Genomic DNA, 27,015 nt, shown 5'->3' on the forward strand with positions numbered 1-27,015 from the left:
CATGAAAGCCCTCGTATTTTCCACAAAACGTTTTATGTCTGGAAAATAGTCAGCAACCTGTACTCCCCTCACGTTTTTTGACAACTTTAAAAACTTTTTGATTTCACCAGCATCATACTCTAGGCATGTCTATTCAGTCTGAGAACAACTAGTGGCGCCTGAATCTGAGAGATCGCTCTCATTACCATCATCACCATCAACTTCAAACTCATTTTCATTTTTTCTAGTTTGTTTTGATTTAGAGACCTCATCAATCTTTTTCCTCTTTAAAGGGGTTTTGAAAACTGCCTGATCTATGTCCCTAAACATCATTAAATCATCACTTGAGTTGACTCTCTCTGAAGGAGACTTTGAATCAGACACTATGTTATCATGTGAAATATCCATGCTATCATCAGCCTTAGGCTCACCTTTTTCAACCACAGGGATAGATAGATCATTCTCCCGGTTATTTCCAGCCTTGCCCTGATTCGCCTCAGTCTGTGAGTGAGGAAATGTTTCAGTTTGGTCGCTAGTGGATGGCCCTGGATCAGAAACATTATCCGTGCCTACATTTCTGACTTGGTCACCGGCTTCACCTGACACATCTTGTTTATTTGTACCATTGTTATCTGGGCAAACTCGTACTAAGTGCCCTGTTTTCCCGCAGCCAAAACACTTCATCACATCCGTACTTACGAAAACAGTATAATCAAAGTCATCGACTCTGAGTTTCAAATTCAGGTTGAGTTCGTCTCGGTTATCTTTCAGGATCATGTAAGTGAACCTCCTGAAAGATACCACGTGTTTGATCAAGTCTGATTTACTGCCAAAAAACATCTTTTTCACTGGGCTGACTATTTTTCCGAAACGCGACAGTTCTTTTGTCAGCATTTCGTCTTTAGACAAAGTGACTTTCTTAGCAGGGGTAGAGAGGGGAAGCACTGGGGTGAACAAACCACTAATAACTATACCTCTCTCCACTACTTCGTTTGCTTTCTCAACAGAATTTAAAAACAAAACAATTGCATTATTCATCCTAGATGCCGCTAAAATACAGTCATGGCCAACAATATTTCCGACGGCCAATATGCATTCCTCCACATTCGCTGCGGACACCACTTTCACTCCGTGGCGCCGCGTAAGAGAATCTAAACTAGTGTTTGTGTTCTGGGCTGCCATACTTCCCAGTGAATCAGTGATACACTGGTTGCTAACGGCCAACCCCCCCTCCAAAGGAGCCTTACTTCACTGCCCGATACACCAGAAATATCAAATAAATAAAGAATTGAAAAAAGAAAAAGGAATTTTTATACAAGAGAAATAAAAAAAAAAAAGAGATTTAAAAAGAGAAAGGGGGTTTTTTCGACAGTGGGGGTATAAACCATTCACATCCGTGGCTTGTGTACTACAAACACATACGAGCTTCATCACTGTGTGTCACGCGACTCTGTTCCCCTTTCGGGCTTGAACTGATGGTAAAACTAAGGACATTATTAACTGTCTCTACATTTATTTTGAAAGATGAAGCTCGCGATTATGGAAAGGAGCATTACATTTTCGACAAGTGGTTGCAGTGTTCGGCCAATCACAATGCACTGGGTCAGTTGGCCAATCAAAGCAGACTGCGCTTGTCAGAAGGAGGGACTTTGTAGAAAACAACACGTTTGAGAGAGGCGGGGCATAGAGGACCTACAATAATGTACAGTAATTGACAAACAATGTGCTTTTTGAAGATTAAGGCATGTCAACATATTCTGTTACACAAAATAAAATGATCTTTAAAAAAAAAAGCATCATATGACCCCTTTAAAGGTTTGATTCAGCAATGCACAAACATTTGCTGTGAAACAATATTGGAACTACTTAGAAGCAATTTACTTTGATTTAGTAAAAGGGCCAAGAGACTTTCTAAAGCAAACCTTGACCACAATTATGGTCTCTATTCTGCAGATATTGTTGCTTCTGGTTTGTCCATTGTAAATCACAGAAAGTCTACAAAATATATTGTCTCCCAAAAACTTGGGTGATTTTTTTTTTTTTTTTTTTTTGTCAAGTCTGTAACACCTCTGTATTTCCCATATCCAAAATAGCCTATAAAACATGTTCATAGATGGATACATTTCTGATGTCTGGACTCTACTTTGGATTTAGAAAAGCATAAAGAGATGGCTCTTGGTAATGAATACATTCTATGAGAATTTATATTTCAGGATTTGACTGTGAATGTCACGTCCTTAACACTGGAATTGCCCAATAATGAAACTAATAATGATTAGGCCTACATGAAGTCTCTGGACAGTTTCTTATTACTGCAATATATTTTGCATTTGTATTGCCAAAATGACTGCAGCATTGCCACGTACAATTAAAACAGTACAAACCTGAAAATAGTACAAAGCAGCATAGCCTATACATTAAGAACAAAAGTTTTTGTCTCTCTGGCAGTCTCTTTCGGACAGTTTCTTTGTCTCTCTCTCAGAGACGCCTCATCTCTTCTGAGAAAAAAAACAAAACCATATTATATTGTATGTAACACTCTGTATGCCGTTGCAAAAACCACAAAAGCCAAACCAAATGAGGCATTTGTCCTAAAACAGACACTCTGCAGAATACACACATCTGTATGAATCCTATTATATATTCTTTTATTATTTAAAAATAAAAACACAATCCTGAACCTGTGTAGTTGAAATCACTGACTAGCTTCTACCATTGGACGGATTAACTTGATAATCATTGTGTGTTTGTGCATGCAAGACAGATACGCTCTTTATTCATCTCACTTTGCATTAATAAAAATAACAGTGTCACCATGCAGATAATTTTTTGTTTATTATAGTGTTCAAATGCTTATCTTATATAGGCTTAATATTTTTTTTTTTTTTTTTTTATAATGAACTGGACTGCCACTGCTTTTTGCTGCTGCTTTTGATGAATAGCCTACAGCAAAGCTAACTTATAGCACAGATGATAATAGCACCATTTATTTTTCAACCTCGCATAAAAATTATTAATTGAACAAAAACTTTTTAAAAGTCGTTTCTTAAATCTGAATAAAGCGCGATCACACATTATTGACGTCTTACTGTCTTTATAGCCTTTTACGGATCCAGTCTTCCATGTATTCTGTAGATTATTGTGAATATAAACCATCAGTTTCAGACACTGCAAAGCTAAACTGCACCTGATTTTAGAGCTCAACATTTCCCTGTTCACGCAGATGAGATGGGAAGCGCATCCTGTTTGTTTTCTCTATTTTACATAAGCATAAAATTACATAATGCATCCTTGTGGCGCGGATGACACAGAAGAGCATACAGAGCATACAATGATAGGGAGAGACACAGAGGAGACCGCTGACAAAGGAATTATTGAATAAAGTCGTTATTTTTCTTTTCTTCGCTTACAAAAAGTGTTCCCGTCACTTCTTATAACCCAGATTGCATGTCTGATGGCAGATGGAGTATTCTGATGACGATTTTCATACCTTTTATGGAACTTGACACTGTTATTTACTTGGCGGTCTATGGGACAGTCTCAAGCCTCCAGGTTTTCATCCAGAATATCTTAAATTGTGTTTTGAAGACGAACAGAGCTTTTACGGGTTTGGATGACATGGGGGTAAGTGATTAATGACAAAATTTTCATTTTGGGGTGGAGTATCCCTTTAAGTGTTTAATATCTACAGATTTTATTTTAAGCAAGATTATTTGAGAATGCTAATAGATCAAATGCGATCAGCTCAGCTGTCTGCTGCTATCCAATATTCAAGATTCAAGATTTTTATTCGTCACATACACGATTATATAGAGCATATATAACCAGCAGTGAAATGACTAATTTTCATTAGTCATCACTTAAAACAACAACAACTTGAATTTAACAAATAAAAAAATTTTCAAAACATTTTTCTAAATTAATCAATTATGAAACATTAAGGAATATAACTTTTCAATTAAAAACAAAACTGACCTATTTTAATGGCTGCAACAGCAGCTGTGTAATTAGGAAGCAAAAAAAGATAGAGAGAAGACACTGGCTCCAGTCGGACTCGGGCCGAGGACACTGGTAAACTGTTGTCCAAGGGCTGCTATAGGGCCTAGGTTAGAGGCCCGTGCAGGTCTATACCAGATTTATGCATTTGGAAATTAATGTTGTGTATCAGGGGTTGTTTTCTAATTAAATGAAAAAAAAATTGTAAGTTTTATTTTGTTGTCTAATTCTTTTTTTTCTTTCTTTTTTTTTTTTTTTTACATTTTACAGATTACCCCAATCTCTCACATGCCCAAACTCTGTTTGCTAAACCGTATTATCAGTATTATTATTAGTATTTTTTTTTTAAATGTTTAATTATTATTTAAACACATTTTAATTAATACAAAGGAATGATAAGAAGTGATACATTTCTTAATTCAGGGACATCATTTTTGCCATGTCATGGGCTCTGTATACGGCAATAAATGTGTTAAAAAAGGCCAGATAATTAATAAGTACGTGTGACCTGCTGAAATACATCAGCAAATTATTAAATGTAAGTTTCAAGCCTTTTATAATTTGTGGCATTAAAGTGGATCAATAAAATCAAACTCATCAATAAGCCACATTTTCAATGGTTTTATTTTTTGTTAGAAAATTAAATTAATACTTTTTCCAGGTGGCTAAAGAATAAGTTCACAAGACAGTAAGCAAGACAAGAAAAAAAAGAAGAAGAAAAAAACTCGTCGTGTTACAGACACTGTAAGTAGGCCGATCGGGAATCAAAAATTACTCTCTGCCCTGGAAATAAACAAACAAACAAACAAACAAACAAAAAATTCTGTGTAGAATCAATTTTCACTTAGTTGCAAAGAAACACTTAACGATTTTAATTATTCGTTCATGATTATCCATTAAAGTAGAAAGTTATTTTAGAGAAAAGTAAGGAAAATACTATGTTTTAGTTATTAAATGTACATCTACATAATTTAAACAAGTTTGTCCTTCTTTAAATCCCAGCTCGGCATTTCATTGCTGCTCGACCATGTCTCTGCCTTTTCTGCTAACTCCATTCCAGCGTGTTTTTAACCTCCTCCCCTTTTCTTCTCTGATTCGGGGCTGTCCCAACATTAAGAGCCCACCTCTTGTAGCACAGCATTACGGACAGTCCGTGGAGGAAGAATACGCTAAAGGCTTTGGACACAGAAGCATTAGATTTAAACCGAGCTGTAGCCCCGCAGCGCAGCGGGGACTGAACAATCGTGGCAAGATGTGGGTTTGGTACTTTCTGCTCGGTTCGGGAACGCGCACGGGCTCGATCGGTGAGTCGCTACGCCTTCATCCATTGTTTTTCTGAAGCTCCTTCTTTAGCGCCATTAGTGCAGCAGTTATAGTGTTTCAGGAGTGCTCAGTCATCGCAGCTGTTGCATTTTCCTTCAGAAGTACTTATGCAGCAGCATAACTTTTGTAACATAAATACAAGTAACGGATTCGTGAAGCACACCGGGATTAACGTGCACGCGCCCCCCTCCTGGGTTAGGGTTATTTGAACCAAATGGAGTTTGTGATTTACTGGGTCGAGGAGCCTGTGCAGCTAACGGAATTATAAATAAATAGTTCTAGCAATTACCTATTTTCTGGACATTTTCCAAAATATTACTAATCCCATAATGGAGTGTCTGTATCTGCTGAAGGTCACCTGAACAACAACCATTTAATGGTCAGATAAACAATGCTATAGGGATCTTTTCTATTGAAATTATTATTATTATTATTATTATTATTATTATTATTATTTTGCGCATCAGAGAATTATCATTATAAGATTTATAACAAGATTTATAAGCATTTAGAGGAAAAATATTTTTGGATTGTTTGGACAGTTTTGTGGTTAAATATGTCACATTCCCAGTAACAGGGCCTCTTTATGAATGTGTACATGCCTAAATTTATCAAGCAACATAAATTAAAATTATTTTATTGCAGTATAAGGCTTTTAGTAGTCTGGCAGATCCAGATAAGTATTTTTTTTTTACAACATAGCATGTAATTGATTAGGCCTACTTTTTATTCTTTTCTGATTAAAGCTGTTGTGTTTTATGACAGTTGGACAGGGCTATCATGCAAGTGATCTATAGTACAAGGTCATGCTATTTATAGGCAAAACTCACCTTTTACATATGATTTTTCAATTTATGGCACCTTTACACAGATTTTATGTGCATTTGATGCAGTATCCAGTTAAATTAATTGATTGATTAGCAGGAAGTGGCAGAGGTTTTAAACACACTGAGGGCTATTACATAATACCGTTTTCAACTAAAAACAGAAAACATTTTATGGATTTTGGTCATTCATTTACACAACATCATTGTTTTGGGGTCCTAAAAAGCGAAGTTTTGAAATCTGGATTTCAAAGTTCAAAACTCAGATTTGTGAAAATGGTGGCATTATGCACATGCATGCATCTTGATTGTTTATATTCACTGCTCTGTAGAAGAATGCGTATGTGCACAGTTTCTTTATAAAATGACATTGGCACAGACAACACAATACATAACAAACTGAGTTAATAATAATAATAATTATTATTATTATTATGCTTGCTAAACTTTAGATAAATTAAGAAATTATCTTTTTACATAAGAAGTCACTGTCAAGTAAAAAAAATAAAAAATAAATAATAAAAATACTTCCTTGTTAGTAGGGCTGGGAGATATATCGAACGATATGATCATGCGTATCTAGTCAGTAAAGCCGGTTCCCTGATTAGTGCTAAATCGCCATCACCTGCTTTCAAATGGAGCGGCATTTAATAGACAGAACTGTAGTTCACTGACAAGGTACGCAATATCGCGTTCATTATCGAAGGCTTAAACAATGAGTGTGGTAAGCAGCTGCTTAGGGCCCCAAGGAATCAAGGGCACCATGTGATTTGGAAAAACAGATTTGGTAAATGCTCCAGTATGTATTGTAAAGTCACTGTAAAGTGTTGAGCGTCTTTGAGTATAAAATAACTTATTGAGATTGTAATTATTATGGGAGTGCAATAATAATAAAATTGGTATATTATATTATACTGTATTGGTATATTATATATTATTCATTCCAAATGGTTATGAGTGTCTCACCTCAGAGAGAAAAGTAAACACATACTTTTGAGATTTATAGGCCTTGTGTTTTTTGTCATGGTTTTCATGATTATCTCATAGATAATGTGAAGGGGCCTGTGGAAAATGAGTTGGAATGGCGAGATAATTTAATTTGTGCACATAACATACATGACTGTCATCATCTACAGTGCTCAGTGCTTCAATCTTTTATGCAACGCGAGTAGATCTAAATATAATACTACAAACAACTATTTTCACAATTAGTTAAGCTGTAATAGTTAAAATGTAGTAAAATTATTAAAAACAGTTCCACATGTAATATCATGCAAAAAGTTAGCCAATCATAGTAGTAGGCATTTACATTGAAGTGTTAAAGGAGACACACCCTTTAAAGTCAAGTCAAATCACCTTTATTTTTATAATGCTTTAGACAATATGAATATTGTGTCAAAGCTGCTTCACAGAGACAAACAGGAAATCATCAGAATCCGTTACGGAAACTCAACTATTCAGACGATTCAGATTCTGCTGTAAAGCAACTTTAAGACAATAGTGTCATTATTTATGTCAAGTCATTTTATTGGTTTCATTCAGAACTACATGAACCAGTTTGCCAAAAACATTAAAATCACATTATATTCTAACATTCTAACAATCTAAATACAAAAATAACGCTTTTTAAAATAGAAGCTACATTCACTTATCTAGAAATTAAAATGAAAACAAAGGACTAATTGTGTTAGGTTATTTTTATTATATTAAATTACATTTTCATTTAGTAATTTAGTAGACACTTATCCAAAGCGACTTACAAATGAGGATAATAGAAGAAATCAAACCAACAAAAGAGCAATATTATAGACAGGGGTGCAAATATTTTTTTCAGCCTGGTTCTCATAAGAGAACCTGGAGATTTGGTTTGGTCCTCACGCTGCATATAGCATGACCCATTAAATATAACTATAAAAAATTTATTAATAAAAGTTATAATATTATTGCACTTTATTATTTAGTATTTAAGTGTTTTTTTTTAAATAATAAACTAAATAATAATATGTGATAATATTATTAAAAATAAAAGTTAGGCCTAGTATTAAATACAAATACAATTATTTTATAGTAAACTTAAAAATAAAATGCTAATATTGACTACTACTTTCTTTGTTTGCCTCTTTAAGAAGAATCACTTTAAATATTACCCAATTGTAAGTCGCTTTGGATAAAAGAGTCTAAAAATAAATATATAAAAGCGTTTTCATCACTTTCAAACTTAAAATCAGTAGGCTTTTATTTTGGCGGGTTGCCGGCAAGTAAGTTTACGCACTTCTGGATTTAGCGCTGCTGTGCTTAAAGAGCGTCAGTGAATGAATGTGACAGTTTTGCATTGTGCTTTGAAAACGGCATGGGATAGCCTAGATTCATGCTTTCAGTTTGAAAATAAATCTTATACAGTTTGTCAATCTAAAATGGTAATTGTGTATTAACAGCTGTCAACCATGTTGGTATGCAAATGCGCTGTCAGAACTTATTTATATAGCGCATTTTTTATTTTGGTTGCGCATGTGGACCTGCGGACCACTTATGTGCACCCCTGATTATAGAAGTGTTGTGACAGATAAAAAGACAGATCTTTTCTATAAAAAGAAAACTAGTAAACAGAATAGAAAAATAATAGATAATACAAGCTTATTTTTATAGCACATTTAAAAACAACTGGTGTTGAACAAGGTGCTTTACAAAGCTAAAAGAAACAAACAATAATGACACAAAACATTTAAGCACTAGAGAAACAATAAAAGTAAGATAAAAATAAATAAAATCCTAGAAAATAAAATAGAGGAGAAAAGCTATATATCAAAAGATATAAATGCCAATATGAGTCAAGGGATATTGAAAGCCATGGGGAAAAAAGTACGGTTTCAGAGCAGATTTAAAAGTTGACAAGGTTTGGGCGGATCTGATATCCATAACTTAGGACCGATGACCGCAAATGCGCGATCACCCCTGTTTTTATGTCTGGTTCTAGGAACATATAGTAAATCAGAGTACCTAGATCAAAGTCAAGTCAAGTCAAGTCACCTTTATTTATATAACGCTTTTAACAATACAGATTGTGTCAAAGCAACTGAGCAACATTAATTAAAATAGTGTGTCAATAATGCAAAATGACAATAGTAAACACTCATTTTCCAGTTAAAGGCAGTTCATCATTGAATTCAGTGATGTCATCATCCAGCTCAGTTCAGTTTAAATAGTATCTTTTGCAATCATTTGCAATCAAGTCTGAGTCTGAGGACTCAACTGGTTCCTGTGGTCTTGTCCCGGTGGTCATCTGAGACAATGTCTTTACAGGGGATCTGTCTCTGGGGCTCATCTAGTTGTCCTGGTCTCCGCTGTCTTTCAGGGCTGTAGAAGTCCTTTCTAGGTGCTGATCCACCATCTGGTCTGGATACATACTGGATCCGGGTGACTGCAGTGACCATCTGATCTGGATACAGACTGGATCTGGTAGCTACAGTGACCTCGGAATAAGACTAATATTAGCGTAATGCCATTCTTCTAACAATGTAGCAAGTAGATCTGGTGTTATGGGAAGTGTTCCTGGTTCCGGTTGACCTAATTTATGCAGCCTTAAAATCCTTTAACAGATTTGGATATTAGAGGTGTATTAGTGTGTTATGTTTAAGCTAGGTTAAAGAGATAGGTCTTTAATCTAGATTTAAACTGCAAGAGTGTGTCTGCCTCCCAAACAATGTTAGGTAGGTTATTCCAGAGTTTAGGCGCTAAATAGGAAAAGGATCTGCCGCCTGCAGTTGATTTTGATATTCTAGTTATTATCAAATTGCCGGAGTTTTGAGAATGCAGCGGACGTCGAGGACTATAATGTAACAAGAGCTCATTCAAATACTGAGGTGCTGAATCATTCAGGGCTTTATAAGTAATAAGCAAGATTTTAAAATCTATACAATGTTTAATAGGGAGCCAGTGCAGTGTTGACAGAACCAGGCTAATATGATCATACTTCCTGGTTCTAGAAAGAACTCTAGCTGGTGCATTTTGGACCAGCTGGAGTTTGTTTATTAAGCGTGCAGAACAACCACCCAATAAAGCATTACAATAATCTAACCTTGAGGTCATAAACGCATGGATTAACATTTCTGCATTTGACATTGAGAGCATAGATCGTAATTTAGAGTATCATCAGCATAACAGTGAAAGCTAACACTGTGTTTCCTAATGATATCTCCCAAGGATAACCCGTGAAGAGCAACTGCCCTAGTACTGAGCCTTGAGTTACTTCCTACTGCACTTGTGATCGATATGATACCTCTTCATTCACTGCTATGAATTGATGGCGGTCATATAAGTATGATTTGAACTATGCTAATGCACTTCCATTAATGCCAACAGAGTTTTCTAGTCTATGCAAAAGAATGTTGTGGTCGATAGTGTTGAACGCAGCTCTAAGATCCAATAGCACTAATAGAGAGATACAACCACGATCAGATGATAAGAGCAGGTAATTTGTAACTCTAATTAGAGCAGTCTCAGTACTATGATATGGTCTAAATCCTGACTGGAAATTCTCACAGATACCATTTTTCTCTAAGAAGGAAAATAATTGTGAGGATACTACCTTTTCTAGTATCTTGGACAGAAAAGGGAGATTCGAGATTGGTCTGTAATTAACTTTTTTTTTGGGGGGGGGGTCAAGTTGTGTTTTTTGATAATAGCCAGTTTGAAGGTTTTGGGGACATATTCTAATGACAATGATGAATTAATAATAGTCAGAAATGGATCTATGACTTCTGGAAGCTCCACTTTTAGGACCTTAGACGGAATAGTGTCTAACATACATGTTGTTGGTTTAGATGATTTAATGAGTTTATACAATTCTTCCTCTCCTATATTAGAGAATGAGTGGAATTGTTCCTTAGGTGATCTATAGCGATGTGATACTGTAGCTGACGGATGCATGGTTACAATTTTATCTCAAATAGTATCGATCTTAGAAGTAAAGTAGTTCATAAAGTCATTAATGCTGTGCTGTTGGGAAATGTCAACATTTGTTGGTGCTTCATTTTTCGTTAATTTAGCCACTGTATTGAATAAATACCTCGGGTTATGTTTGTTTTCTTCTAAAAGAGACGAAAAAGTAATCAGATCTAGCAGTTTTTAATGCTTTTCTGTAGGATAGGTTACTTTCCTGCCAAGCAATATGAAATACCTCTAGTTTTGTTTTCCTTCAGCTGCACTCTATTTTCCAGGCTGCTCTCTTTAGGATGCGAGTGTGCTCATTACACCACGGTGTCAGACTGTTTTCCTTGATCTTCCTTAAGCGTAAAGGAGCAACTGTATTAATAATGCTAGAAAAGAGAGAATCCATAGTTTCTGATACATCATCAAGTTGTTCTGAGGTTTTGGATATGCTAAGGAATTGGGATAAATTGGGAAGATTACTTACAAAGCAGTCTTTTGTGGTAGAAGTGATGGTTCTACCATACTTGTAACATGGAGTAGAAATTACAGTTTTAGCTATATGAAGTTTGCACAAGTCTAAATAATGATCTGAGATATCATCGTGAAGCTGAATAATTTCAGCACCACCAATATCAATTCCATGTGACAGTATTAAATCTAGAGTATGATTTCGACAATGAGTAGGTCCTGAGACATGTTGTCTAACCCCAATAGAGTTCAGAATGTCTGTGAATGCTGATCCCAATGCATCTTTTTCATTATCAACATGGATATTGAAATCACCAACAATTAAAACTTTATCTGCAGCCAGCACTAACTCGGATATAAAATCAGCGCATTCTTTAATAAAGTCTGTATGGTGCCCTGGTGGCCTGTATACAGTAGTCAGTACAAATATCACAGGGGATTTATTATTAACACTTGTTTCTCTCTCTACTTCAAACGAGTTATACTTTGAAGCCCGCCCCCTGAAAAATACTGAAAACATTGTTATAAATTGAAGCAACACATCCCCCTTTACCTTTTGGACGTGGCTCATGTTTATATCAATAATCTTGGGGGGGTAGACTCATTTAAAATAATGTAATCATCAGGTTTTAGCCAGGTTTCTGTCAAACAAGAGTGCATCTAGATTATGATCAGTGATCATATTACAAAAAGTGCTTTCGTAGAAAGGGACCTGATATTCAATAAGCCAAGCTTTATCATTTGGTCTGCCCCAAAAGCTCATCCAATTGTCTATGAAACTTATGTTATTCTGCGGGCACCACTTAGACATCCAGCCATTGAGTGATGACAATCTGCTATGTATCTCATCAAGTAAGGGGGGAGGGGACCAGAGCATATTACAGTGTCTGACATGAAACTTATGTTCTTCTGAGGGCACCACTAATGTTATTTTTAGTGATCTCCGACTGGCGAAGTCGAACATCATTAGCACCGGCGTGAATAACAATCTTACTGTATTTACGTTTAGCATTAGCTAGCACTTTTAAATTTGCTAAGATGTCAGGCGCTCTGGCTCCCGGTAAAACATTGGACTATGGTTGCTGGTGTCTCTATTTTCACGTTCCGTAGAATAGAATCGCCAATAACTAGAGCACTTTCATCAGGTTTCTCAGTGGGTGCATCACTGAGTGGGGAGAACCTGTTTAATATTTTGATCAGAACAGAAGAGTGGTGTTTAGACCCACGACTATGACCCTAGACTAGACCTCACAGTCACCAGAGAGTGATAGTTAGATAAAGATTCTACAGAATCTACAGAACATTGAGCTACAATCACAAAACAGCAGCAAGGCAAGCAGGAAGCAGGAATAACACTGTCCAACAGTGACACCTGAACCCCCCAAGATAATTTCAGTATTGCTCTCATTAAGACTTAAGAAATTACTAGCAAGCCAGAGTTTTAGTTCGTCTAAGCAGTCTAATATAGGCTTAAAGGCAAGCTTATCGTCATGCTTTATAGGCAGATAAATTTGTGTGTTGTCAGCGTACAGATGAAAAGATAACACCATATCTAGATAAAATAGAACCCAAAGGTAACATTTAGAGATGAAACATTACAGGGTCAAGAATAGAGCCCTGAGAGACACCATAACTTAAATTAAAAATTAAATTATTTAGCATACGCTTTTATCCAAAGTGACTTACAGTGCATTCAGGCTATCAATTTTTACCTATCATGTGTTCCCGGGGAATCGAACCCCCAACCTTGCGCTTGTTAACGCAACACTCTACCACTTGAGCTACAGGAGCACTAACAACAACTTAACTGTTTATCAGTGGAAGAATGGTGCCAAAGGCAGACAGAGTAACTCCTATTTGTTAAATATGAGTGAAACCATTGGAACACCGTACCCCGAAGGCCCACACATGCTTCTAGACTTGATAAGAGAATGTTGTGATCGACCAGGTCAAATGCAGAGCTAAGGTCTAGCAAGACCAAAGCCACAGACTGCCAGGGCGCATTGGAATAGTCCAGCCTGGACAGAACAAGAGCTTGAGTTGTGAACAGAGCAGTTCATTTCCTGTTTGCACACATGAGAAGATGATGGCTGCATCAAAGCGCCTAAAGACTAGTTAAGCATGTTAAAGTATGTAAGATTTTTGGTACTTGTTATCTTTAAGGTGTCTAGCATTAATATATGAATTCACAATTATTCAGTTTTGTTGAACTGTTGTCACAGAATGAGTAAACATGTTGATGGCAACAATAGTCACTGGTGGGATAATACAGTGAATTAAGTTTACACATACCAGTTGCAGTTTTGTCAAAGGTTCAAAGATGGAGTGGACAGAGTGAGTGGTGTCTCTGATTATGTTGCTTGCTTGCTTTCTCAATCTGCTAGCATAGATGGTTATCAAGTTCTGTGAGCTCCATGCAACAATGAGAAGCCAGTAAAGCTGTTTTAGGAGTTGTTTAATCAGATCTTGAGAGATTTAATGTCTTTTATTTCAGTTGATTTCATTTTCTTCTGTGGCTGAAGTCAGTTGTAGTTCTTGTGTTTCTCTGTCCTTCTGTGATTCTGCTTGTTAACAGCAGCTGTTCATCATTAATGGTCATCGTCTAACTCTCGCATGCTTTTTAAAACATTTTCCTCACTCCTTTGCCCTCCTCCTCCCCCTCCTGCTTCATCTCTAATAGCTGATGACTTTGCCACGTTTTTCATAAATAAAATTAAAAACATCAGTGCACAATTTTCCACACCACAATCCATCAAGCACATCTCACCAGCAAACATACACTCATTCACATCCTTCTCTTCACTCTCTGAGGCAGAAGTCTCCAAACTCATCCTTTCTAATCATCCTACTACTTGTCCACTTGATCCTATTCCATCTCATCTCCTTCAAGCCATTTCTCCTGCAGTTGTACCTGCACTCACTCACATCATCAACATATCAGTCCACACTGGTGTTTTCCCCTCATCATTTAGACAGGCTCGTATAACTCCACTACTTAAGAAACCCACCCTCAACCCATCTCTTTTAGAGAACTACAGACCAATTTCCCTTCTTCCTTTCATTGCAAAAACACTTGAACGAGCTGTATTCAACCAAGTCTCTACGTTTCTCACACAGAACAACCTCCTTGACAGCAACCAATCTGGCTTCAGAAGTGGACATTCAACTGAGACTGCCTTGCTCTCAGTTGTTGAAGCCCTAAGACTGGCAAGAGTGGAATCCAAATCTTTAATACTTATCTTGCTTGATCTATCTGCTGCGTTTGACACGGTTAACCACCAGATCCTCCTGTCAACCCTACTGACAAAGGGCATCTCAGGAACCGCACTCCAGAGGTTTGAGTCTTACCTATCAGATAGGTCCTTCAAAGTATCTTGGAGAGGTGAGGTGTCCAAGTCGCAACATCTAACTACTGGGGTGCCTCAGGGCTCAGTTCTTGGACCACTTCTCTTCTCTGTCTACATGGCATCATTAGGTTCTGTCATTCAGAAACATGGCTTTTCATACCATTGCTATGCTGATGACACTCAGCTCTACCTCCCATTCCATCCTGATGATCCATTGGTAGCTGCTCGCATCTCAGCTTGTCTAACAGACATTTCTTGCTGGATGAAGGACCATCACCTTCAACTCAACCTTGCCAAGACAGAAATGCTTGTTGTTCCAGCAAACCAATCTTTTAATCACAATTTCACCATCAAGTTAGGCACATCAACCATAACTCCTTCAAAAACAGCCAGAAACCTTGGAGTTATGATTGATGATCAGCTAACTTTCTCAGACCACATTGCTAAAACTGTCCGGTTTCTGCAGATTTGCTTTATTCAACATTAAGAAGATCAGGCCCTTTCTTTTGGAACATGCTGCACAACTCCTTGTTCAAGCTCTTGTTCTGTCCAGGCTAGACTATTGCAACGCTCTCTTGGCAGGTCTACAGTGCTCCTGTAGCTCAAGTGGTAGAGTATTGCGTTAACAAGTGCAAGGTTGGGGGTTTGATTCCCCGGGAACACATGATAGGTAAAAATTGATAGCCTTAATGCACTGTAAGTTTTTTTTTTTGATAAAAGCGTCTGCTAAATGCATAAATTTAAATTTAAATTTAAATTTCCAGCCAGTTCTATCAAACCTTTACAATTAAACCAGAACGCGGCAGCAAGATTAATTTTTAATGAGCCGAAAAGAATACACGTCACACCTCTGTTTATCAATTTGCACTGGCTACCAATAGCTGCTCGCATAAAATTAAAGGTATTGATGTTTGCATACAAAACCACCACTGGCTCTGCACCCCTTTACCTAAATTCATTACTTCAGACTTATGTGCCCTCTAGAAGCTTGCATTCTGCAAGTGAACGTTGCTTGATTGTGCCATCCCAAAGAAGCACAAAGTCACTTTTACGGACTTTTAAATTAAATGTTCCCTCCTGGTGGAATGACCTGCCCAACTCAATCCGAGCAGCTGAGTCCTTAGCCAGAAAATAAAAAAATGGAACTACCTTTCTAATCTTTTTGTATTCTATCTATTTTCTTTTCATTTATTATACAATTATAAAAAAAGACCTATAACACTAGCTTGCTCTATTCTTTTTTTATTCTATCTGTTTTCTTTTTATTTATTATATTATTTAAAAGCCCTTGCTACGTGTACTGCATTTAAGCTAACTGAGACTTGTTATAGCATTTATATATCATTGCTCTTTTGTTGTTTTTGATTGCTTCCATTGTCCTCATTTGTAAGTCGCTTTGGATAAAAGCGTCTGCTAAATGACTAAATGTAAATGTAAATGTAATGGTCAATCATCACATAATTATCTTAACTCCAGCACTGCTTCAGTGCTACTTTAACATTGTAAAGTAGGGGAAGTCGTGGCCTAGTGGTTAGAGCGTTTGACTCCTATACTTGTCACCATACTTTGTTGTATGTCATGTCACTTTCAGTTTCACTTTTTAACACTCTGTAGTGTGGAAACACATGAACACTGAGCAGTGTGGGGACTTTGCTGTGAACTATTAAATAAAACTTACCTGTTACGTTCACATATTCAATTCAATTCAATTCAAGTTTATTTGTATAGCGCTTTTTACGATACAAATCATTACAAAGCAACTTTACAGAAAATTAAGTTTCTACAATATTTAGTACTAGCTTATCAGTGGTGATTGTCAGTTCATGTGCATATAGCAGAAATGTTCAGAAAAATCAATAAAAAGACGTAAACAAACAGACGATTAAGACTATTAACAGCAATTATGCAATCAAACTTATAGCAAAATGTGGTAGTTCTGTATGTTGTCTCTGGGTTAGCATCATCTGAGGTCCTCTGAGGGGCTGGCATCATCTCTTCTCAGGTGTTCTGGATCCAGACTGGAGCTTGTGTAAATCCTAGTTACCACGGGATGTAAATCCCGTGGCAAAGCAGAGAAACAAATAGAGACATAATTAGCGTAGCTGCTGTTCCAGCCAAGTAAAATTAATTCGTTTTTAACCCAAGCTAAAGAATAATAATGCACATTTGATCAGATATAACTGCAGTCCAAAATTATGAGATGCATTATTTGAATGCTTGGCCAAAGAGGTGTGTTTTTAATCTAGATTTAAACAGAGAGAGTGTGTTTGAGCCCCGAACATTATCAGGAAGTCTATTCCAGAGTTTGGGAGCCAAATGCGAAAAAGCTCTACCTCCTTTAGTGGACTTTGCTATCCTAGGTACTATCAAAAGTCCAGCGTTTTGTGACCTTAGGGATCGTGATGGGTTGTAGCGTGGTAGAAGACTAGTTAGGTATGCAGGAGCTAAGCCATTAAGGGCGTTATAAGTAAGTAATAATATTTTGTAACTGATACGGAACTTAATAGGTAGCCAGTGCAGAGACTGTAGTATTGGGGTAATATGATCATATTTTCTTGACCTGGTAAGGACTCTAGCCGCTGCATTTTGGACTACCTGTAGCTTGTTTATTGAGGATGCAGGACAACCACCTGGCAGTGCATTACAATAGTCCAGTCTAGAGGTCATGAATGCATGAACTAGCTTTTCTGCATCAGGAACAGGTAACATGTTTCGTAGCTTGGCAATGTTTCTAAGATGGAAGGATGCTGTTTTTGTAACATGGGAAATATGATTTTCAAAAGACAAGTTACTGGCTAATATAACACCCAGATTTTTTACAGTAGAGGAAGTAACAGTACATCCGTCTAGTTGCAAATTGTAATCTACGAGATTCTGTGTAATGTTTTCTGGTCCGATAAGTAATATCTCTGTCTTATCTGAATTTAATAGGAGAAAATTATTGGTCATCAAATCTTTTACATTTTTAACACACTCTGTTAGCTTAGATAATTTAGAAGTTTCACCTGGTCTTGTTGAGATATATAGTTGAGTATCATCAGCATAACAGTGGAAACTAATCCCGTATTTTCTAATGATATTACCAAGGGGCAACATGTATATTGAAAATAGCAGAGGACCTAGGACAGATCCTTTTGGCACTCCATATTTTACTGGTGATAAATGAGATGACTCCCCATTTAGATAAACAAAGTGATAGCGATCAGACAGGTAGGATCTAAACCATCTTAAAGCCTGCCCTTGGATACCTGTATAGTTTTGTAATCTATCTATGAGTATGTCGTGATCTATGGTGTCAAACGCAGCACTAAGATCAAGTAAAACTAGCAATGAGATGCAGCCTTGGTCTGATGCAAGAAGCAAGTCATTTGTAATTTTAAAAAGTGCAGTTTCTGTGCTATGGTGGTGCCTGAAACCCGACTGAAATTCTTCATAGAGATCATTTTTTTGCAGGTAGGAGCACAATTGAGCAGACACAACTTTTTCTAAAATTTTAGACATAAATGGAAGATTTGAAATGGGTCTGTAATTTGCCAGTTCACTAGGATCTAGTTGTGGTTTCTTAATAAGAGGCTTAATAACCGCCATCTTGAATGGTTTTGGGATGTGACCTAAAGATAACGACGAATTAATAATATTGAGAAGCGGTTTTTCTGCTACAGGTAACAACTCTTTCAGTAATTTAGTGGGTACAGGATCTAATAAACATGTTGTTGGTTTAGATGCAGTGATAAGTTTATTTAGCTCTTCCTGTCCTATAGTTGTAAAGCACTGCAGTTTATCTTTGGGTGCGATAGATAAACCTAAAGTATTAGACGCTGTAGAATCTACATTTGTTATTGTATTTCTGATGTTATCTATTTTATCAGTGAAGAAATTCATAAAGTCATTACTATTTAACTGTGAGGGAATATTTTTTTTGAGTGGCATCTGGTTATTTGTTAATCTAGCCACTGTGCTAAATAAAAACCTTGGGTTGTTTTGGTTGTTTTCTATGAGTTTGTGGATATGCTCGGCCCTGGCAGTTTTTAGAGCCTGTCTATAGCTGGACATACTGTTTTTCCACGCAATTCTAAAAACTTCTAAGTTAGTTTTTCTCCATTTGCGCTCAAGACTACGAGTTTCTTTCTTGAGAGCGTGGGTATTACTGTTGTACCATGGCACAGTACGTTTTTCTCTAACCTTTTTCAATTTGATGGGGGCAACAGCTTCTAATGTATTAGAGAAGATAGTGCGCATATTGCCAGTCATTTTGTCTAGTTCATGTGTATTTATGGGTACACAGAGCAGTTGAGATAAATCAGGCAGGTTATTTGCGAATCTGTCTTTGGTGGCTGGAACAATAGTTCTGCCCGGACGATAACGCGAAGCTATATAGTTATTATTATTAATACGCAGAATGCACGATACAAGGAAATGGTCAGTAACATCATCACTTTGAGGTACGATATCTATGTCAGTAATATCGATTCCATGCGATATAATTAAGTCTAGCGTATGATTAAAACGATGAGTGGGCCCGGTGACATTTTGCTTTACTCCAAAACAGTTTATTAAGTTAGTAAACGCAAGTCCTAATGCATCATTTGTATTATCAATATGAATGTTAAAATCTCCCGAAAATTAGCGCTTTATCAGCGGTAACCAACAGGTCTGAGAGGAAATCTCCAAATTCTTTTAGGAATTCTGTATATGGCCCTGGTGGTCTATACACAGTAGCAGCCAGAGAAAGAGATATGATAGATTTCTTTTGCATATCTGACAGTGTAACATTAAGCATAAGTATTTCAAATGAGTTAAACCTGTATCCTGTTTTCTGGGTAACACTAAGAATATCACTATATATTGTTGCAACACCTCCCCCACGACCAGTCTGACGGGGCTCATGTTTATAACAGTAGTTTGATGGATTAGACTCATTTAGACCAATATAACCATTTGGTTTTAGCCAGGTTTCAGTCAAGCAGAGTACATCAAAACTATTATCTGTGATCATTTCATTTACAATAACTGCTTTGGGTGTGAGTGATCTAATGTTTATGAGCCCAAACTTTAAAAATTGTTTTTGTTCATTTATTTTACGTTTTTCAGGTTTAATCACGATAAGATTTTTTCTAGATCCTACATTAAATTTATATTTTGACCTCACTATTCGGGGAACAGACACAGTCTTAATAGATTGGACAGCGCAAGTACTTCTATTTAAGTGGGTAGAACAAAAGCCATCATAGCAGTTATTTGAGAATTGGCTTACTAGTCAAATGGAGCGTAGAGTCCTGGAGATGTTGTCCGACAGCAGTCCTGCTCCGACTCTGCTGGGGTGCAGGCCATCAGCGCGAAAAAGCCTAGGTCGCTCCCAGAAAAGATTCCAATTATTAACAAAGAGCAGTTTCTGTTCTTTACACCATGACAATAACCATTCATTTAAAGCAAAAAGTCTACTGAACCTTTCGTGTCCTCGTCGATACGTGGGCAGCGGTCCTGATACGATGATCGTCGCCGCGGGCGTCGTGCTGCGAACCGTCTCGATCAGGCTCCTGAAGTCCCTCTTCAGCGTCTCCGTCTGCCGCTGCGTGGTGTCGTTAACCCCGGCGTGAAGCACGACCGCTCTGGGGCTCTCGTCGGCCTTCAGGATCGCGGGTATCTGCGCAGAAACATCGAGAACACGAGCACCAGGGAGACAGTGAGTGTGCACTTTACCTTCGGCTAACGTAGCACGGACGTGTCGGACGATGGAGTCTCCGACGATCACAGCGTCGCGTTCCGTCTCGCGGAGGGGAGAGAGAAGCGGTTCCGTGTGGAGATCTCGAAGACCGGAGGGGGAGAAGTCGTCGCCCGGGGCCTGGCTCGCGTCATCCGCTGCGGATGCACCCAGGGTCCGTGGTGTCCCGGCGCCGGCGTGAAGGACATCTGGGCAGATCGCGTCCTGGGTGCACCGGCCCTGTGCAGAGAAACACACGGGGTGGAGGTGGTGGGACTGTTAGCAGCGCGCTGTATACTTACCCTGGACTTGTGAGCGTCAGCCCGGGAGGTTTCCAGCGCGGCTCTCCGCTCTCTCAGCTGGGACTGCCTCTGCTCCAGGACCCGAATCTGCTTCTCCACGGCCTCCAGCTCGAGCTGCACCGAATGCAGCTTGAACGTGTCGTCACCTGCACTCAAAGGAAGACAAACATCCGCCATTAAAGCAAGTAACAGTGAGTAAAGCAATTGTAATGTGTGTGAATAGAGTATTAGCGATGCACGCGGGTTTAGCGACAACCACGCTGGTGATGCTAATGGGCTATAAGCTACTAGCGGACTCGGGAAATCAAAATAAAACTAGTGATAACAAGGCGCTCTGATTGTTTTTGTTGTAGAATACGATAGAGGATATATTCACACGTTATTGAAACGAAAATGATGGTGTATAAAGTAGATTTCAACAATAAAAAAAATAGAAGATAGAGAATAACGTGACGGAGCTCAAACTAGAGGCATACGACAGCCGACAGGATAGAAGCAATATGACTGATGCATATGAGTCACAATAAGTTTATTGAGTTCTTTTATGTTAAAACTATGTAATCTAAATGGATGGGAAATTGTGTTCCTGTGGCTCAGTGGTAGAGCATTGCATTAGCAGCGCAAAGGTTGTTGGTTCAATTCCCAGGGAACACATGGTAGAGAAAGAAAATGTGTGCACTATAAGTCACTTTGGATAAGAGTGTCTGCTAAATGCATAAATATAAATATAATCGAATAACATCAAATGTAAATTTAGACTGAAACATCCATCCATTTTTTTGAGTGTGTTGATGCTTTATTTTTTGTTAGTTTAGCCACTTTATTGAATAAATACCTGGGGTTATGTTTGTTTTCTTCTAAAAGAGATGAAAAGTAATCAGATCTAGCAGTTCTTAATGCTTTAAGGTTACTTTCCCGACAATCAATGTGAAATATATAAAATATAAAATAAAATAGCGAGTTTTGTTTTTCTCCAATAGATTCGGCAATAACTAGAGCACTTTGACCAGGTTTCTCAGTGTTTGTGTCACTGAGTGGGGAGAACCTGTTTAATGTTTTGATCAGAACATAAGAGCAGTGTTTTGACCCGCGACTATGCCGCCTCACAGTCACCCAGTCACCCTGCTGCAGAGGCATTGTAACCGGAACTGAACAATGTACAGGACTCCCTGAGCTAGTCGCATGCCGTATCTAGATCCCTCACATTTTTACTGTCCTCAATTAAAGTTTGGATGCTGGTCTCTAATTCTGAAATCTTCTCTGTCAGCCTAACTGCTTCCCTGCACATATGTGAATCCCTCGTCGCCGACAGAGAGAGATAAACAATACATGTGGCAAGCGGTGCAAACAACAATAGCAGGAGAAGAAGCCATTACTCACCGTGATTAAGTAGAGTATTCTGATTTACCACAGCTGTTTGATGAACTTGTGAAAAAACATAGCGAGAGAGAAAAGAAATGGAGTGAGAGAGAGAGAGAAAAAAAGCAAACATCAATAGACGCGAATGGAAATGTTTATGACAAGCTAACCAGCTAATGCGCTGCACTCGCGGTTTTAGAATGAACGTGAACAATCAGATAAGGTTGATAGATAATATCAGAAATATGATGGGAATTAAGTTATATTTTATCACTTTGAACAACAGAGAGTGATAGTAAGATTCTACAGAAAAGTGAAGCTATATGGAGCTACAATCACAAAGCAGCAGCACGGCAGACAGGAAATGAATTAAAGATAGCTCTAGGGGGAGATAAACATGCATGTCCTGGAAGAGATGATATATGTTATGCAATAATTCAACATTTATTAGATAGATCTTTAAAAATTATTTTAAATCTTTTTGACAAGATATGGAATGCAGGAAAGATTCCTTCTTTGTGGAAACAAAATTCAAGATTTTTATTTGTCACGTACATGGTTATATGGAGAGCATATGACCAGCAGTGAAATGTAAGTCAGGTCCGCTCCATGGACAGTGCAATTATTAAAGAATACAAACACAAGAAAATTATACAAAAAAATATGATATGAAAAAAGTAAGATAAAAAAATAAATTAAGATGCTTATAAAATAAAATGTGCAGGACAGTATACTGTAGACTTAATAAATATTAAGATGAGCAGGAATGTACAAGAGGAGAATGTGCAAACAGGTTGTACATGGTATTTACATAGCAGCAATAGAGGTAAAAAAGTAAATAAATTAAAATTTAAAATTATGGAAATTGCTGTGTGCAAGTAACAATGTCAGTATATTAAGTATCTTACTGATAATTAAGTGATGTCATTTAGAAGTTAACCCTTTAGGCGCCAGAGGTTTTTTCCTAAAACGTTCGATTTTGACATCTTAATTTCAAAAGGCTATATCTTAAAAGTGATAAAAGACAGATACTGTCTGTAAATTATAGAAATATTAAGGATGACCCAAAGTTTATTTAGGGATTACATTTTCCCATCTAATTTGCATATTATGACGTCATATGGTGGTGGCCATCTTGGATTATAGAATTTTCATGAAAAGTCTCATGTTTAAATGATAAAATACAGCACTCCCAACCCCCCCCCCCCCCCAAAATGTCCCTCACCTTCTGTATGCTATATTGCACAATACTGAATGCTCAGGTTAATAGTAAGTAGTAAACAAACTGTGTAAATCATTCCTAATAAATGGTAGAAACAAACCGAATGCACGTAATGACTGGCCTTTTGCTGTAGAGATTTTCCATTTACTACATACAGTAGACACTCTGATTCTATGTATGGGGCACATATATATTATTCATATGACACACAAACACAAGTAGACAAGACCTGTTTAATTCAAAAGCTCACTCGCCACGGCAAGGCACAGATCATGAGTGAGATGACGAGACAAGACGAGAGACAGACAGCCGCGCGCCGAGTGTGCACAGCTGAGCAGGGGACTCAGGACACAGCCCTGTGGAGCTCCCACATTCAGGGTGATGGAGTTGGAGGTGTACTGGCCTACTTTCACCACTTGAGGTCTGCCGGTGAGGAAATCAAGAATCCAGTTGCATAGTGAATAATTCAGGCAGAGGTCCATGAGTTTAGAAGCTAGCTTGATGGGGACTATAGTATTGAAAGCTGAGCTATAGTCGATGAATAGCAGTCTTACATAGTTCCCATTGCTGCTGTCAATGTGCGTGAGAGAAGAGTGCAGGATGTGAGAGATGGCATCTTCAGTGGATCTATTGGGGCGATAGGCAAACTGAAGAGGGTCCAAAGTATCAGGGATGGAGGAGCAAATGTTGTTCTTTATAAGTTTCTCAAAGACTTTTGTGACTGTTGATGTGAGAGCAACCAGACAATAGTCATTCAGGCAAGAGGGGTTATTGTTCTTAGGCACAGGGGTGATGACAGATTTTTTTGAAGGAGGTGGGAACCACCGAGGTAGCAAGCGACTCATTAAAAATAGATTTAAACAAACCAGCGAGCTGATCAGCACAGGACCTCAGAACACGGCCAGAATTCCCATCAGGATCTGCTGCTTTCCTGACGTTCACTCGCTTTAGAGCCCTCCGAAACCGCTTCCTCAGACAGGGTGATCACAAGATTATCGCTGCTCTGACTGCCGCTTCCTGACGCGCAGATCGGCAGACGCGCGTTGCCGCGGTTGCATTCAAAGTGGCCGTAGAAAGAGTTTAACTCGTCAGCCAGCGACGGTTCTGCTCTCACAGTTGCAGAGGATTTGTTTCCAAAGGCACAGATGGTTCTTAGTCCTTGCCACATGCGTCGGGAGTCATTTAGCTGGAAATGGGACCCTATGAGTTCCCTGTATCGGTGTTTGGCGGCTCTTACCGCCCATCGGAGAGCATAGCATGATGTTTGTACTCACTCATGTTCCCCGACGAGAGCCCGGCGTTGTATGCAGCAGTGTGTTTGTTTACTTCAGCACGGATTGTTCTGTCCACCCACGGTTTCTGATTTGAGAAGGTCCTTATAGTTATTGTATCCGTAGCTTGTTCGGTTAGCATGTTTACAAAGCTTAATGCTACATCCGTGAACTCGCTGATGTCAGAGGAACTTGTTCAGAACATGTCTCAGTCTACATCATCAAGAGCCGACTGTAGCAGGCTTCAGAGTGGGCGGACCAACGCGTCACTACCCTCTGCACCGGGGGTTCTTGAACAAGCCTTTGTTTATATTCCGATGTGAGGAAAATGGTGGCATGGTCCGATTTGCTGAAAGCTGGCAGTGAGCGAGCTTTGTAGGCATTCTTAAACTGAGAGTAGCAATAGCTCAGTTCAGCAAAGTGTATTCGGTCCTCTGGTTGAACAGGATACATGTTGGTATAAGTTCGGCATGACCTGCCTAAGGTTGGCTTTGCTAAAATCCCCTGTGAAGATAAGAGCAGCGTCAGGATGTTTGGTCTTATATCGTCATATCAGAGTGGATTTAGGGCTGATTGGAATACAGTGAATGCTGTTTTAAGCCTCAAGATTTCCTTCTTGAAAGAACAAGACAAGTAAGGATAGGAGTAGAGTATTCTAAGACAGCGGTTCTCAATTCCAGTCCTTGTGACCCCCTGCTCTGCACATTTTGTATATCTCTCTTATCACTTCAGACGTTTGTTTTTATTCGAACGTAATTGCCCTGCGAAATAGACATCACAGGAAATTCTGCCATGATTCCAGTTTGAAGCGAACGTATATGTTCCATTCAAAGTGCAATGAAGTGTGCAAAATGTGAATTTAAATTGTATTTATTGACCAAGGTATATTATGTCACACTTGTCAGTGTGTGAAGATGTTGCGCAGTGCAAATCCATGAATGAATGTTCCGAAGTGAGGTAAACTTCAACAGATTTCCCCTGCTCAGGAAGTAGGGAGCAATGAACACTGTGTAGAGACCATGTCAATTGAAACACAGTTTATGCACGGAGCTCACTTCTAACGAGTTGATCATCTGAATCAGGTGTGTTAACAAAGAGAGACATGCAAAATATGCAGAGCAGGGGGTCGTGAGGACTTGAATTGAGAACCGCTGTAATAAGACATACATGATAGATAATGGAACTTCTCAAGGAAGTGTATGCTGTCACGATACTGCTACTGTGGAGAAGACAAAGGAGCGCGGAGAAGAAGGAGATTCATAATTTATCACAATCTTTATTAAATCCAAATAAAGACACACATGGAACGGGCAGGAACACACACTTAGAATTGGCGTTAGACATATAATACCGGATGCAGGATATGAGAAAACACAGGGCTAATATACTCTGAACTAAATGGGGGACCCCTGTAATACATGAACATAATGACTATTGAAGAAACTGGTTAATGGAAGGCACGTGGGGGAGGAAAACAAAAGACACAGAACACAGGACTGACAGTACTCCCCCCCACGGAAGGCGCATCCATGCGCCACACAACATCCAAGGGGAGGGAGGGTTGGCACTCTGGGGGCCATGGCGGAGTAGGGAACTCAGGGGGCCATGGCGGAGCAGGCAGCTCGGGGAGTCATGGCGGGGCAGACAGTTCAGGGGGCCAGGCCTCGGCACTCAGCCCGACCTCTACAGACGGATCCCTATAACCCCACCCCCCAAAAAAAATCCTTATGGAGAATATTGGCTTTTGAGGCCTTCTGTGGGCAGGATGAGGGAACAGCGTCCCTCACTGGGCTGGACGTGGGGACTGGAGCCCTCCTTGGGCTGGACGTGGGAACTGGAGCCCTCTTCAGGCTGAACGTGGGAACTGGAGCCCTCATCGGGCTGAACGTGGGAACTATAGCCCTCCTCGGGCTGGACGTGGGGACTGGAGCCCTCCTTGGGCTGGACATGGGAACTGAAGCCCTCTTCAGGTTGACTGTAGGCACTGAAGGCCTCCTTGGGCTGGATGTGGGAATAGGAGCCCTCTCTGGGCTTAACTTAGGAACAGGAGCCCTCACTGAGCTGGTCGGTGAAACAGAGGCTGGAGCCGACACTGGAGCGAAAACAAAAGACAGAAAAAAAGAAAGGGAGAAGGGGCGCCACTTGGTTTTTTGTCGGTCCAGTATTCCGTCACAATACTGCTACTGTGGAGGAGACGAAGGAGCGTGGAGACGAAGGAGATTCAGAACTCATCACAGTCTTTATTAAATCCAAATAAAAACACACATGGAACGGACAGGAAAACACACGTAGCA

At 38.8% G+C, this 27,015-nt stretch overlaps 1 protein-coding gene across 10 annotated transcripts in view; it reads left to right on the top strand.

Moving 5' to 3' along the window:
- The first annotated feature begins 4,987 nt into the window (after positions 1 to 4,987).
- The window catches only part of ldlrad3 (low density lipoprotein receptor class A domain containing 3), a 120,246-nt gene continuing 98,218 nt past the window's right edge, over positions 4,988 to 27,015 (top strand). For all 10 annotated transcript variants that reach the window (XR_006158901.1, XR_006158902.1, XR_006158896.1 and 7 more), the window contains exon 1: positions 4,988 to 5,279. Coding sequence is in view for 3 of the 10 variants with exons in the window: in XM_042753928.1 (XP_042609862.1) it covers positions 5,003 to 5,279 (277 nt within the window). In the remaining 7 variants the exon portion in view is untranslated. The remainder of the gene's footprint in view (positions 5,280 to 27,015) is intronic.

Source organism: Cyprinus carpio, unplaced genomic scaffold (genome assembly GCF_018340385.1).
Source record: "Cyprinus carpio isolate SPL01 unplaced genomic scaffold, ASM1834038v1 S000000512, whole genome shotgun sequence".
Taxonomy (NCBI): domain Eukaryota; kingdom Metazoa; phylum Chordata; class Actinopteri; order Cypriniformes; family Cyprinidae; genus Cyprinus; species Cyprinus carpio.